The 12192-nt window shown below is 43.6% G+C and overlaps 1 protein-coding gene across 5 annotated transcripts in view; it reads right to left on the bottom strand.

Annotated features, from left to right (window-relative positions):
- SMAP1 (small ArfGAP 1) overlaps positions 1–7683 on the bottom strand; it is a 207306-nt gene extending 199623 nt beyond the window's left edge. For 2 of the 5 annotated variants that reach the window (XM_049895313.1, XM_049895320.1), the window contains exon 1: positions 7569–7657. Coding sequence is in view for 3 of the 5 variants with exons in the window: in XM_049895294.1 (XP_049751251.1) it covers positions 7368–7485 (118 nt within the window). In the remaining 2 variants the exon portion in view is untranslated. The other 3 variants (XM_049895294.1, XM_049895303.1, XM_049895329.1) reach the window with 3 other exon arrangements.
- Between the last annotated feature and the right edge of the window lie 4509 nt (positions 7684–12192).

Raw genomic sequence — 12192 nt, 5'->3', positions numbered from 1 at the left:
GAAGAGATCCATATTTAAGACTATTCCCAAGAAAGGTGATCCAACCAAATGCAGAAATTATATAATATCATTAATATCACACGCAAGCAAAATTTTGCTGAAAATCATTCAAAAGCGGCTGCAGCAGTGTATCAACAGAGAGCTGCCAGAAATTCATGCCAGTTCCAGAAAAGGACGTGGAACCGGGGATATCACTGCTGATGTCAGATGGATCCTGGCTGAAAGCAGAGAATACCAGAAGAATGTTTACCTGTGTTTTATTGACTATGCAAAAGCATTTGACTGTGTGGATCATAACAAATTATGGATAACACTGCAAAGAATGGAAATTCAAGAACACTTAATTGTGCTTATGAGGAACCCACATACAGATCAAGAGGCAGTTGTTCGGACAGAACAAGAGGAGGGTGAGTGGTTTAAAGTCAGGAAAGGTGTGCGTCAGGGCTGTATCCTTTCACCATACCTATGCAATCTGTATGCTGAGCAAATAATCTGAGAAGCTGGACTATATGAAGAAGAATGGGGCATCAGGATTGAAGGAAGACTCATTAACAACCTGCATTATGCAGATGACACAACCTTGCTTGCTGAAAGTGAAGAGGACCTGAAGAACTTACTGATGAGATCAAAGACCACAGCCTTCAGTATGGATTGCACCTCAACATAAAGAAAACAAAATCAGAATAGTGAAGTAAAAACATTCAGAGCACAGGCTTAACGTACTTAATTAAATTCCAATTGATACCAATTGTGTGAACACAGACACCCTCGTGGCATAGTGGCTAAAAGCTTCACTGTTAACCAAAAGGTCAGCAGTTCCAATCTACCAGCCGCTCCTTCAAAACTGTATGGGCTGGTTCTACTCTGTCCTAGAGGGTCGCTATGAGTCAGAATTGACTCCACAGCAGCGGGTTGGTTTTTTGGTATGAATATAAGCGCCATATTCTTTCTGGGTACCCATTCCCACAAAAAAAGAAAAAAAGGAGCCCTGATGGTGCAATGGTTAAACTTTCAACTGCTAACCAAAAGGCTGTTGATTCAAAACCACCAGCAACTCCATGGGAGAAAGATGGGGCAGTCTGCTTCCTTGAAGATTTGCAGCCTTGAAAACCCTATGGGGTCACTGAGTCGGAATCGACTCGATGGCAGTGAGTTTGGTTTGGTTTGGTACTCCCTCAAAAGTAGGCTAAGGATGACAAAAACACCAACTTCACTCAGTTGTTGTTATATGGATTCAATTAAGTAGCATATCCAATCTATTTCTCTATCCTCACTGCCTATGGTGAACTCCTAGATTGGCTCTCACAATCTTCATTTCAGGCTTCTTCTTTTTGAAGAGATTAGACATCAAAAAGACTCCCTTGCAGACAAGGCACTGGACATAAATTATGTTCTCCTAATTATTTGCACCTGAAGGAGATTTGAAGCCCCCCCCCCCCCCCCCCCGGTTCTCTTCCTACAGCAGGGGCAACTGGAAAAAAAAAAGTGTAATAACATGCAGCAACCAGAGTCCTTGTTCCCCCATCTGCTCAGCAGTTTTGCAGGTGAGAAGCAGCCGTGGCAGTGGCAGTGGCAGCAGGGGCAGTAGCATGTTGTCTTGAAACATGAAGTCCAGTAGTGGCTTCCTGACTTAACCCCTCCAGCCCTTCCAATGATTTTGTAAGTATCTGATTCCTTAAACTCCTTTCAGCTAAAATAGCTACAATGGTCTGTTTCCTGCCCTGAACCCTGCCTAATACATTGCCATTAAATCAATTCAGATCTTCTTACTCTCTTGCTTGGAACCCTGGCACAAACAGTTTGTAACTGACTACTAACCAAAAGGTTGGAGGTTCAAACCCAGCAGCACCTGGAAAGAAAAGCCTGGCAATCTGCTTCTGTAAAGATTATAGCCAAGAAAGCCCTAGGGAGCTCAACTCTAATCTCTAACACACGGAGTTGTCATGAGTCTGAATCAAGTCTACGGCAATGGATTTGGTTTGGTTTGTTTTTTTTTTTTTAAACTCTCCTGCTTGGACCACTGTTAAGCTCCTCCTAACTAAGTGACTTGCCTAAAGTCCCTTGCCGTTCAAGTTCTTAACGTGACACACCATCACCAAATCTGATCATGCTTAGAGAAAAATTAAAGACAAAGGGGTCATAAGAAAACATCTTGCGTTCTTTTTCACACCCGTATCTTTGTGTATGCAGCTGAATGTGTCCTTTAAACTTGACCACCTGGTGAAATCCCACTCCACCTTCAGAACCTAACTCAAGTGAGACTTCCGTGAATTTTTCTCAACAGGGTCATCCACGTCCCCATACACACACTTACTTTTACACACCCTGCCACCTGCCCCCTAATTCTGTGCTCATTCACACATTCATTTGCTCATTCAAAAGACATTTACTGAGTTACATTCACACTACAGATACGGCCCTAAGCAAGATAGGAATGGTCTCTTCTCTCTTGCAGCTATAATCCGACAGGAATATAGATTACCCAATGTTATGGGTTGAATTGTGTCCCCAAAAAATGGATGTCAACTTGGCTAGGCCATGATTCCCAGTATTGTGTGACTGTCCACCATTTTGTAATCTGATGTAATTATCCCATGGTTATAAATCCTAACCTCTATGATGTTAATGAGGCAGGATTAGAGGCAGTTATGTCAATGAGGCAGGACACAATCTACAGGATTAGGTTGCACCTTGAATCAATTTCTTTTGAGATAAAGGAGAAGTAAGCAGAGAGGAGAGTGGTGTAATATCACCAAGAAAGAAGAGCTGGGAGTGGAGTGTGTCCTTTGGACCCAGGCTCTCTGTACTGAGAAACTCCTAGACGAGGGTAAGACTGATGACAAAGACCTTCCCCCAGAGCTGACAGAAAGATAGCCTTCCCCTGGAGCTAGTGCCCTGAATTCAGACTTCTAGCCTCCTAAACTGTATGAGAATAAACAAACTTCTGTCTGTTAAAGCCATCCACTTATAGTATTTCTGTTACAGCAGCACTAGGTAACTAAGATGCCCAATAACTACCTAAATAATGTTTAACTATAATTGTGGTAAGTACAATAAAAGATTCAGGGCAGGGGGCCTCCAATTCTCACTGCTCCATAAAGTGCTACCAACTAATAACCAATTGGGCTGCTTTAAAAACTCCCACAGAGACGCGAAGAAGCCCAGGAGAGGAAATGCAGCTCCATCTGCCTGTTCATATTCTCCAGTTGCTCAACAGATTTTATAAGAGCAGGTTCAGGAGTAGGAAACTGGCACCTATGCTATCCTTTTGTCCTTCCTTGCTTTCTAAATACTGTTAATTTGGGAGACACACACTGGTAACTCAGTAGGAAAATGTCAAAGCCCAACTGACATACCTCTGCCTACTATAAAGGAACAAAATAGGGTAATCTCTCGCTCACTCTCTAGGCTTGTTTTGGTACATGCTCTCAAAGATCAGTGGAAACAACATTCCTTGAAAGAAAGAAAACTGAGATAACTGGGAAACAGCTTCAAAATACATGAAAAACTTGATGTAATTTATTAGACACTGAAGAAATATCAATACATATATACAGAGTGGAACCTCTTTACAATAACTGTACTGCAGAATAAGACCCTTAGCAAGTCTTTTAGATGTACATTTAAGTAAAATCACTACCTACAATTACTATAACCAAACCAAACCCACTGCCATTGATCAATTCCAACCCATAGGGACCCTAAAGGGCAGAGCAGAACTGCCCCATAGGGTTTCCAAGGAGTGGCTGGTGGATTCAAAATGCCAACCTTTTGGCTAGCAGTCTGAGCTCTTAACCACACTGTGCCACCAGGGCTCCGTTTACTATAATATCTGGCATATGTAATAGATCCAAAATCACATAAACTAAGAATTCAACAGCCATACAAAAACTGCAAAATAAATTTAAATTTATAAATCATACAATCATGTCAAGTTTTTCAATTATTACAACTATGAAATCAAGTCTAATTAAGCCAATAAGTAGCCTTAACTGATATTTTTCCTGAAAGATCAATATAAAATGATGAAAAAATTTACATGTTCATATTAACATTTTAGATTTAGTAGCAACAAGGAAACAATCATCTTTCCAACCTGTGACTATGGTGTTCATGGCCTTCAATTTGCACCCTGGGAACTTTTAATGCTATCCTCTTCTCTCCCACTTCCTCCACTTCTCAAAAACAAACCAACCAAAATAAGACCAAACAAAACCAAAATTAAACAGATATTCATTCAATATGTACCTATTAACCTCAGTGATAAGATCTATGCTGGAGGTGGCAATGGTAAGTAAAACCAGTGAGCAAACTAATGCCTCTTATTCCTCGGTGTCAGAAGAGATAAACTTTGGATCCTAATTTGAGAAGTACATGATTCTCTTCCTCCCCTCCCCGCCCAAAAAAGAAAATAATGCTAACGTGATAAATAATGGCTTTTTAAAAAACTGGCGCCCCGCTGGCGCAGTGCTTAAGAGTTTGGCTGCTAACTAAAAGGTCAGCCATTGGAATCCACCAGCCACTCCTTGGAAACCCTATGGGACAGTCCTACTCTGTCCTATTGGGTCTCTACGGGCTGGAATAGACTGGATGGCAATGGGTTTGGTTTTGGTTTTTTAAAAATCTATAAATTATTTTGGGAAGCGTTAGTGAAAATATGATTTTATAAAGTACTTTCTCAAGGAAAATTTTAAAAAATTTAAATTATCTCTATAAATAAAGCTAATTACTGAAACTGACATCATTCAATTTTCAATGGATAGATTTAACATTTACTAGCATCTCCTCACAACTGGACCAATGAGCAACATCAAGATAGACGGGGAAAAGATTGAAGTTGTCAAGGATTTCATTTTACTTGGATCCACAATCAACACCCATGGAAGCAGCAGTCAAGAAATCAAAAGACGCATTGCATCGGGCAAATCTGCTGCAAAGGACCTCTTCAAAGCGTTGAAGAGCAAAGATGTCACCCTGAAGACTAAGGTGCGCCTGACCCAAGCCATGGTATTTTCAATTGCATCATACGCATGTGAAAGCTGGACAATGAATAAGGAAGACCAAAAGAGAGTTGACACCTTTGAATTGTGGTGTTGGTGAAGAATATTGAATATACCACGGACTGCCAAAAGAACGAACAAATCTGTCTTGGAAGAAGTACAACCAGAATGCTCCTTAGAAGCTAAGATGGCGAGGCTGCGTCTTTCATACTTTGGACATGTTGTCAGGAGGGATCAGTCCCTGGAGAAGGACATCATGCTTGGCAGAGTACAGGGTCAGCGGAAAAGAGGAAGACCCTCAACGAGGTGGATTGACACAGTGGCTGCAACAATGAGCTCGAGCATAACAACGATTGTAAGGATGATGCAGGATCGGGCAGTGTTTGGTTCTGTTGTGCATAGGGTCGCTATGAGTCGGAACCGACTCGAAGGCACCTAACAACAACAACTACTAGGAAACCCTGGTGGCATAGTGGTTAAGTGCTACCGCTGCTAACCAAAGGGTTGGCAGTTCGAATCTGCCAGGCGCTCCTTGGAAACTCTACAGGGCGGTTCTACTCTGTCCTATAGGGTCACTATGAGCCGGAATCGACTCAACAGCACTGGGTTTGGTTTTTTGGTTTAGCATCTCTACTTAGCCGTGTTACTTGCCAGTCAAAAATGCATTCTATATGAGCTCAGTTCCTTTCTTTTTCTGACCTGCTAAAGGCTCTTTTTCAGAGTGTTACAAATTAAGAGATGAGCAACCGACCTTTGATACGATACCAAAAAACCAAATCCGAGTGGATTCCAACTCATAACGACCCTATAGGACAGGGCAGAACTGCCACACAGGGTTTCCAAGGAGCACCTGGTGGATTCTAACTGCCAACCTTTTGGTTAGCCGCCATACCTCTTAACCACTACACCACCAGGGTTTCCTGACACAATACAGTATTCCCAAATAACCACACACATAATCAAGCATCAGGGAAACAAATATTACTACAAGAATCAGACATACAATTTTTTTTAACTCATCACCTGGAAAGGTACATAGGATAAATATAAATTGGTTCAAGTTATTATAATATTGAAAAGTCCTTCGTAATATGGTCTTGTTACAGTATTCCCACATGATTCATCATTCAGTAATTCAGTGTATGTTGTGATAGTGAAGTAATTGGCTGATGTTGTGTGGCTCAGTCCAAGCAATCATTACCTGCCTCATGAAACGTGATTCATTTATACAGTATTGAGAAAGAACAGTAAAGCTTCAGGAAAAGTCTAAATCAAATAACACAGGAATCTTCAATGACATTCCCAAAAACAGACTCTCCTACCTATTTCTATCTGAACAAACAAATAAAACAATTTACAAATAAGGTATTTTCCTAACCATGTAAAATGTTTGTGTTAAGGAAAAAAAACTGAAACATTTTTCTCATGAGATTACTTATAAGACATTAAATATAAATCAGATCTCCAAACCCAAAACATATAGGCTAAAAATAGTGTATCTATTTCAAAGGCTGAGGCAGAAGCCTTCCAACTGAACAAACTAAAATTAGGTCTTTTCCATCTCTGGACCTTTAAAATGAACCTTCAACGTTGCCCAAATACCTTCCTCCTAAACTAGCTGGTCAGAGAGCACCTAATTATCAAAATCCTGAGGAACATAAGCCTAGAGACTTAGATAAGAAAATTCCTCTTCATTTTAGATAATATCCAGACTTAAAAGCAATACTCCTACTACCCTTAAGAATAATGACCGCTCCTCAATTATTTTACTCAGTAACACTCCAACCCACAAAAAGGATCACCATCTTTTTTTTTAGGAAGCAGAGGAAAGAACCCAGTACAAACGCTGACAGGTGAACTGGCAGGTAGACTTCAACTGGGAAACCGAGCATCTGAGCCCCGAGAGGAAAGACTCGGTCATAAGGGAGGGCTGAGGCGGGGACCAACACCTAAGGGCGGCCCCACCCACGGAGGTACCTGTGAGCAGAGGTGGGAGAGGAGCAACCCTTTAACCCTAACTGCCCAGGCCGCCGCCCGCTTCCGCGCTCCCAACCCTGCACTGGGCATCGCCCGGTGAAGGGTCCGAGCATCGCACCGCGGGGACCAGAGCAGCGCGGGGCCGGCGAAGCGGGTAGACTGGGACCAGTGACTGCGCCCGCGAGTCTGACTCCCCAGCCGCCTCCGGCGGAGGTGAGGGGCAATTGAAGCCCCGCGCTCACCCCTTCCTCCCTCCCTCCCGTCGGGGCCGGGGACGGGCGGACGCAGCCGCGGCGTCCGGTCGGGCCACGAGGGGGACCGGCGCGGCGACGGCGGGGAAGGTCACCGGCCACTAGAGGCCCCGGCCATGGGCGTCGACGGCCGCGCTACCTTTAGCCTCGCAGTCAGCGCAGTACTTGTTGTCCTCCTCCCTCAGCAGCTTGGACAGGATGAGCTGGTGCTGCTCATTCAGCTTCTGAGCCTTCTCCCGGCAGGAGCGCGTCGCCATCTCGGCAACGGGGCGGGGAGCCCGGGACAGCTACGGCGACAGCGGCGGCAGACGGGGGCCGGGGCCGGGCAGGGTGAACGCACCTGGCGCCGCCGGGACCGCGGGTGGACCCTACCAGAAAGCGGCAGCGAAGACGGCGGCGGCAGCAGCTGGAACTGGAGGAGGGGCGGCGGTGGCAGCGCCGACGTGTCCCGCCTCCTCGCCCGGCCGGCCCCGCACGCAGCGCCGGAGCCCGCGAGGGGAGGAGGACGCAGCCGACGCTTCCGGGTGGCGCTGCAGGAAGGAATCCAGGCGCCGGGTGTGCTGCGCATGCGCCAAACTTTCCCGGAGCCCGGCCAGGCCCGTTTTTGCGCATGTGCCTTGGGGCCTTTGCTCGACATGATTTGAGGAAGGTGTCAGGTGTTGCCTGCTGTGGGCTTCCCCACTTTTAAGATACGATTGTCACTGATACCTAGGGTAAATGGTTAATCGCCCAGGAAAGGATGACCTTTTACAAGGTGGAGACTTTGTCTTGCTTCCTTGCCTTTGCTTTTATTGACACAACACTGGAAATGTAAAAATAATAGTGATTGGGTGGACTCATTTATTCAACAATTATTCACCCGCAGTTTTGAAACAAGCACTGTTCTAGATTCTAGAGACACGCATGGGATAAAATAGGCAAAACCGCTAAAATAGAGTTTTTAAAAACAAACTCTTTCAGAGAGTTACATTTTAGGCAAGAGAAACAACACGGCAGTAACATGTATTGAGGGCTGACATTTGTTGAGTGAGACTACTTTGTGCCTAGAACTATTAACTCATTTAACCCTTACCACAACCCTATGATACCATTGTTATCCTCATTACACAGGTGAGGAAAGTGAGGCACAGGAATTAAGTAATTTGCCCAGGTTGCACAGCTACTTAGTGGAAAAGTTGAAATTAAAACCCAAAGAAGTCTGGCTCCAGAGCCTTAAACACCTAGGAATAGGGTACATAAGGAGGAGAAAGTGTGGCCAAGGAACCAAATACTGGGTAGCGTCACTTTAATATACAAGAGGCTGCATAAACAGTAATCTTTAATGCCAGTAAATGAGAAGTAGGGAAAGAAGACACTCTTGGTCAAACCCCAACCAAAAGAAAATGAAACCCACTGCCCTAGAGTTGATTCTGACTCATAGGGACCCTACAGGACAGAGTGGGACTGACCCACAGTGTTTCCAAGGCTGTAAATCATTGTAGAAGCAGACTGCCACATCTTTCTCCATAGAGCAGCTGGTGGGTTCAAACACCCGCCTTTCATTTAGCAGCCAAGTGCTTAACCACTGTACCACCAGGGCTCACTGGTTAGACTCCCACCCCCAACCCCACCCAAAAAAAAAAAAAAACCACATTGCTCTTCAGTCAATTCTGACTCATAGTGACCTTTAGGTTTTCTACACTTACAGCTTATTTTAATTGGGGCTAGCCACATTTCAAGTGCTCAATAGCCACATGTGGCTAGTGGTTTCATTGTTGAATAGTGCTGTTCTAGATGATCAAATAGTCTATTAAAACACAACTTTGAGTTGATTGTATATTAGGAATGTAGTTGGAGGAAAGGAAGAGACTAATACCAAAAACATACTGGGGGAAGAGGGATGTTGTATTCATTCGGCCAATATTTATTAAACAATGTCTATCCAAGAATCAGAATCAATTTCATGGCTACCAACAACATCCAGTTCTCTGATACTCAGAAGCTTACAGTCTAGTGTGAGACAAACATGAAAGCGGAAGAATTAAGCAAAACACGCTGAAGTTTATAGCAAATATAAAGTGCTCTGGGAGCGCTGAGGAGATGATGCTTAAACTTGGCTTTAACAAACGTAGGAATTTTCCAAGTGAGCAGAGGTGGAGGGGAAGAAAAGGAATAGCTTGAAAAGAGTTATGTATGAACTTCTGAAAGCCTGTGCTTATGTGTTAGAAGTGGTGAGAATACAAGGCAAAAGGAACCCTGGAGAACATAAATGTAAGAAAGGAAACAAGGTGAAGAGGCAGAATGGGATCAGAGTGTGAAGAGTTCTGTAGCCAGGCTGCAGTTTGGATTTCACCCTGTGGGCCTACAGAACCAATGAAAGCTTTTAAACTGAAATGACTTGATAAGCTTTGTGTTCAGGAAAATAACTAGATACAGTGGCAGCTTGGAAAACATGCTATGGTGGTGGGGAAAAACTGTTATCAGGCAAGCAGATTATGTGGCTATTGTAATAATAGTCCAAAGAAGATATGATGAAGGCCTATTTTAAGCTAGTAGCACAGGGTTTGGAAAAGACACAAGCAAAAGATATTTTAAAATTAGAAGCAACAAGATTTGGCAGCTGACTATATGTGGGGGTTCAGAGAAAGGAGGTGAGAATAACACCAAGGTTTCCAACTTGGGAGACAGGTAGATGGTGAAACCACTAACCCAGATCTAGAATAGGAGAGCTAATGCAGATTTGGGGTCAAGGGAAAAGAGGTATTTGCTTTAGGACATGTTAAATTTAAGGTGTCCATAGGATATCCATCCCCATGTATATAGTAGGACATAGCATACCTACTTTTACACCTCTGGAGAAAAGCTGGTGCTGGCAAAAGCCGTTTGGGGTCAACAACATTAAAATGGTCTTAGAAACCATAAAACCCATTGCCGTTGAGTCGATTCCGACTCATAGCAACAGTATTGGACAAAGTAGAACTTTCCCATAGGGTTTCCAAGGAGCAGTTGGTGGAGTCTAACTGCTAACCTTTAGCAGAGCTCTTAACCATTGCGCCATGAGGGCTCCTAGAAGCCATAAGTGTGGATGATATTCCTCCACAGAAAGCATGTAGTTAAAGAAAAGAAGCCCAATGACAAAACTCTGAGGCTTTCAAGCTAAACAAGTACTGGACAGGAAAAGGTGAACTACTGAAAAGAGAGGTAAAGTATGGCCAGGAAGTGAACCAGAAGCCATGGGAGGAGAAGAGAGGTTTCTGAGAAGTAAGGGTATTCTGTGTTTCTACAATGCTCTCAAATCCCATATAAGTCACTATTACGCTTTCAAAATACATATGTAAAATCACTTATAATATGAATTTAGAAATATGTCTACCTTTGCAAGCCTCTCTCTAACATTAAGTGCAAGTCATTAGAAACCTGTAAGTCATTAGAAAATTTCTGAACTTAGACATAAACAACCTGTAAGTTTACTTTGACCTGACATTCTGGGACACAAGAAAACATAACAAAAATCTAAACAACCTTCCTAATCTCTAACCTTGAAGAAAAGATGCATCATTTGGCTACTCCATATGACATACTGCTCTTTGGTGTCACACTGGCCCTTGTTGTGTGGAACCAAGGTGACAAATTCATACATAAACCCTAAATTTCTGCTCATTCTCTGAGGGAAGGTGGAGCAGAAACTAAGATTCTGTCCACCGCTGCCACCGACCTTGGACCCTACAAGGGGCCTGCGAGTTTAAGCAGTAGTTAAGCCTCCCTCCCAAGACCTCTAGTTAAAGGTAAAAGCGGGAAGTCTAAAGATTTGAACTCTAACCTTCGAATTAACATTGCAATTGCTAATTATGATTCTCTGGTTCTAAACGAATGTTGTGAGGTCTTACTTGGGTGCTTTGCCATGTCTACCTTTCAATAAACTAAATGCATTTATGCACGACAGACCTGAGTATCTCTCTGTTAACTTTCTAAAGATTTCTAAAATCCTACACAAGAAAGGGTAAACATCAATACCAACTGCTCCAGAAAAGCCCATTATTTCAGTTTTACACAACATGTGCAGCACATCACTAATGGGTTTGTACAGTTCATTGCTTTCATTCACAACTGGGTTTAGCCCAGGATTAGGAGAAGAGAAATCATCTGGAGGCATCCCAGGGACCGAGATTGTCTGGGATGTCAGTGAAAGGTGAGGGAGGAGTGGTAGTGGTCAGGAATAGGAAGCACTGCTAGAGTTGACTCTAAGGTGAAGGTAAAGAAAGTGTCCAAAGTGTGTGTGGGAGGGTGAAATAAGAGCAGCCAAATGATTATAGGTTCCTTTGGAGCCAGAGATGATTTGGTATGGTTAGGAAATAAAAAAGAAAGTGCCTAGTGCCAGCTCTCAGAGGAACTTGTGCCTATGAGGTCCAGGGTATCAAGGTGTCTATTCGAGCCCTGGTGGTGCAGTGGTTAATTGCTTGGCTGCTATTCCACTTTGGTGAGTGCCGTCTGGGGTCTTAAAAGCTACCAAGCGGCCATCTAAGATGCATCAATTGGTTTCAACCCACCTGGAGCAAAGGAGAATGAAACACCAAAGATACAAGGAAAATGTGAGTCCAAGAGAAAGAAAGGGCCACAAAAACCAGAGACTCCATCAGTCTGAGACTGGAAGAACTAGATGGTGCCCAGCTACCACCGATGACTGCCCTGACAGGGAACACAACAGAAAATCGCTGATGGAACAAGAGAAAAGTGGGATACAGAACTCAAATTTTAGTAAAAAGACCAGACTTAATGGTCTGACAGAGACTGGAAGGACCCCAGAGGATAGGGACCCTGAACTCCCTGTTATCCCAAAGCTAAAACCATTTCCGAAGCTAACTCCTCAGACAGAGATTGGACTGGATTATAAGACGGAAAATGATACTGGTGAGGAGTGTGCTTCTTAGCTCAAGTAGACACATGAGACCATGTGGGCAGCTCCTGTCTGGAGGTGAGATGAGAAG

This window comes from Elephas maximus, chromosome 1 (genome assembly GCF_024166365.1).
Source record: "Elephas maximus indicus isolate mEleMax1 chromosome 1, mEleMax1 primary haplotype, whole genome shotgun sequence".
NCBI lineage: Eukaryota > Metazoa > Chordata > Mammalia > Proboscidea > Elephantidae > Elephas > Elephas maximus.
This window is presented reverse-complemented; position numbering and strand designations above follow the sequence as displayed.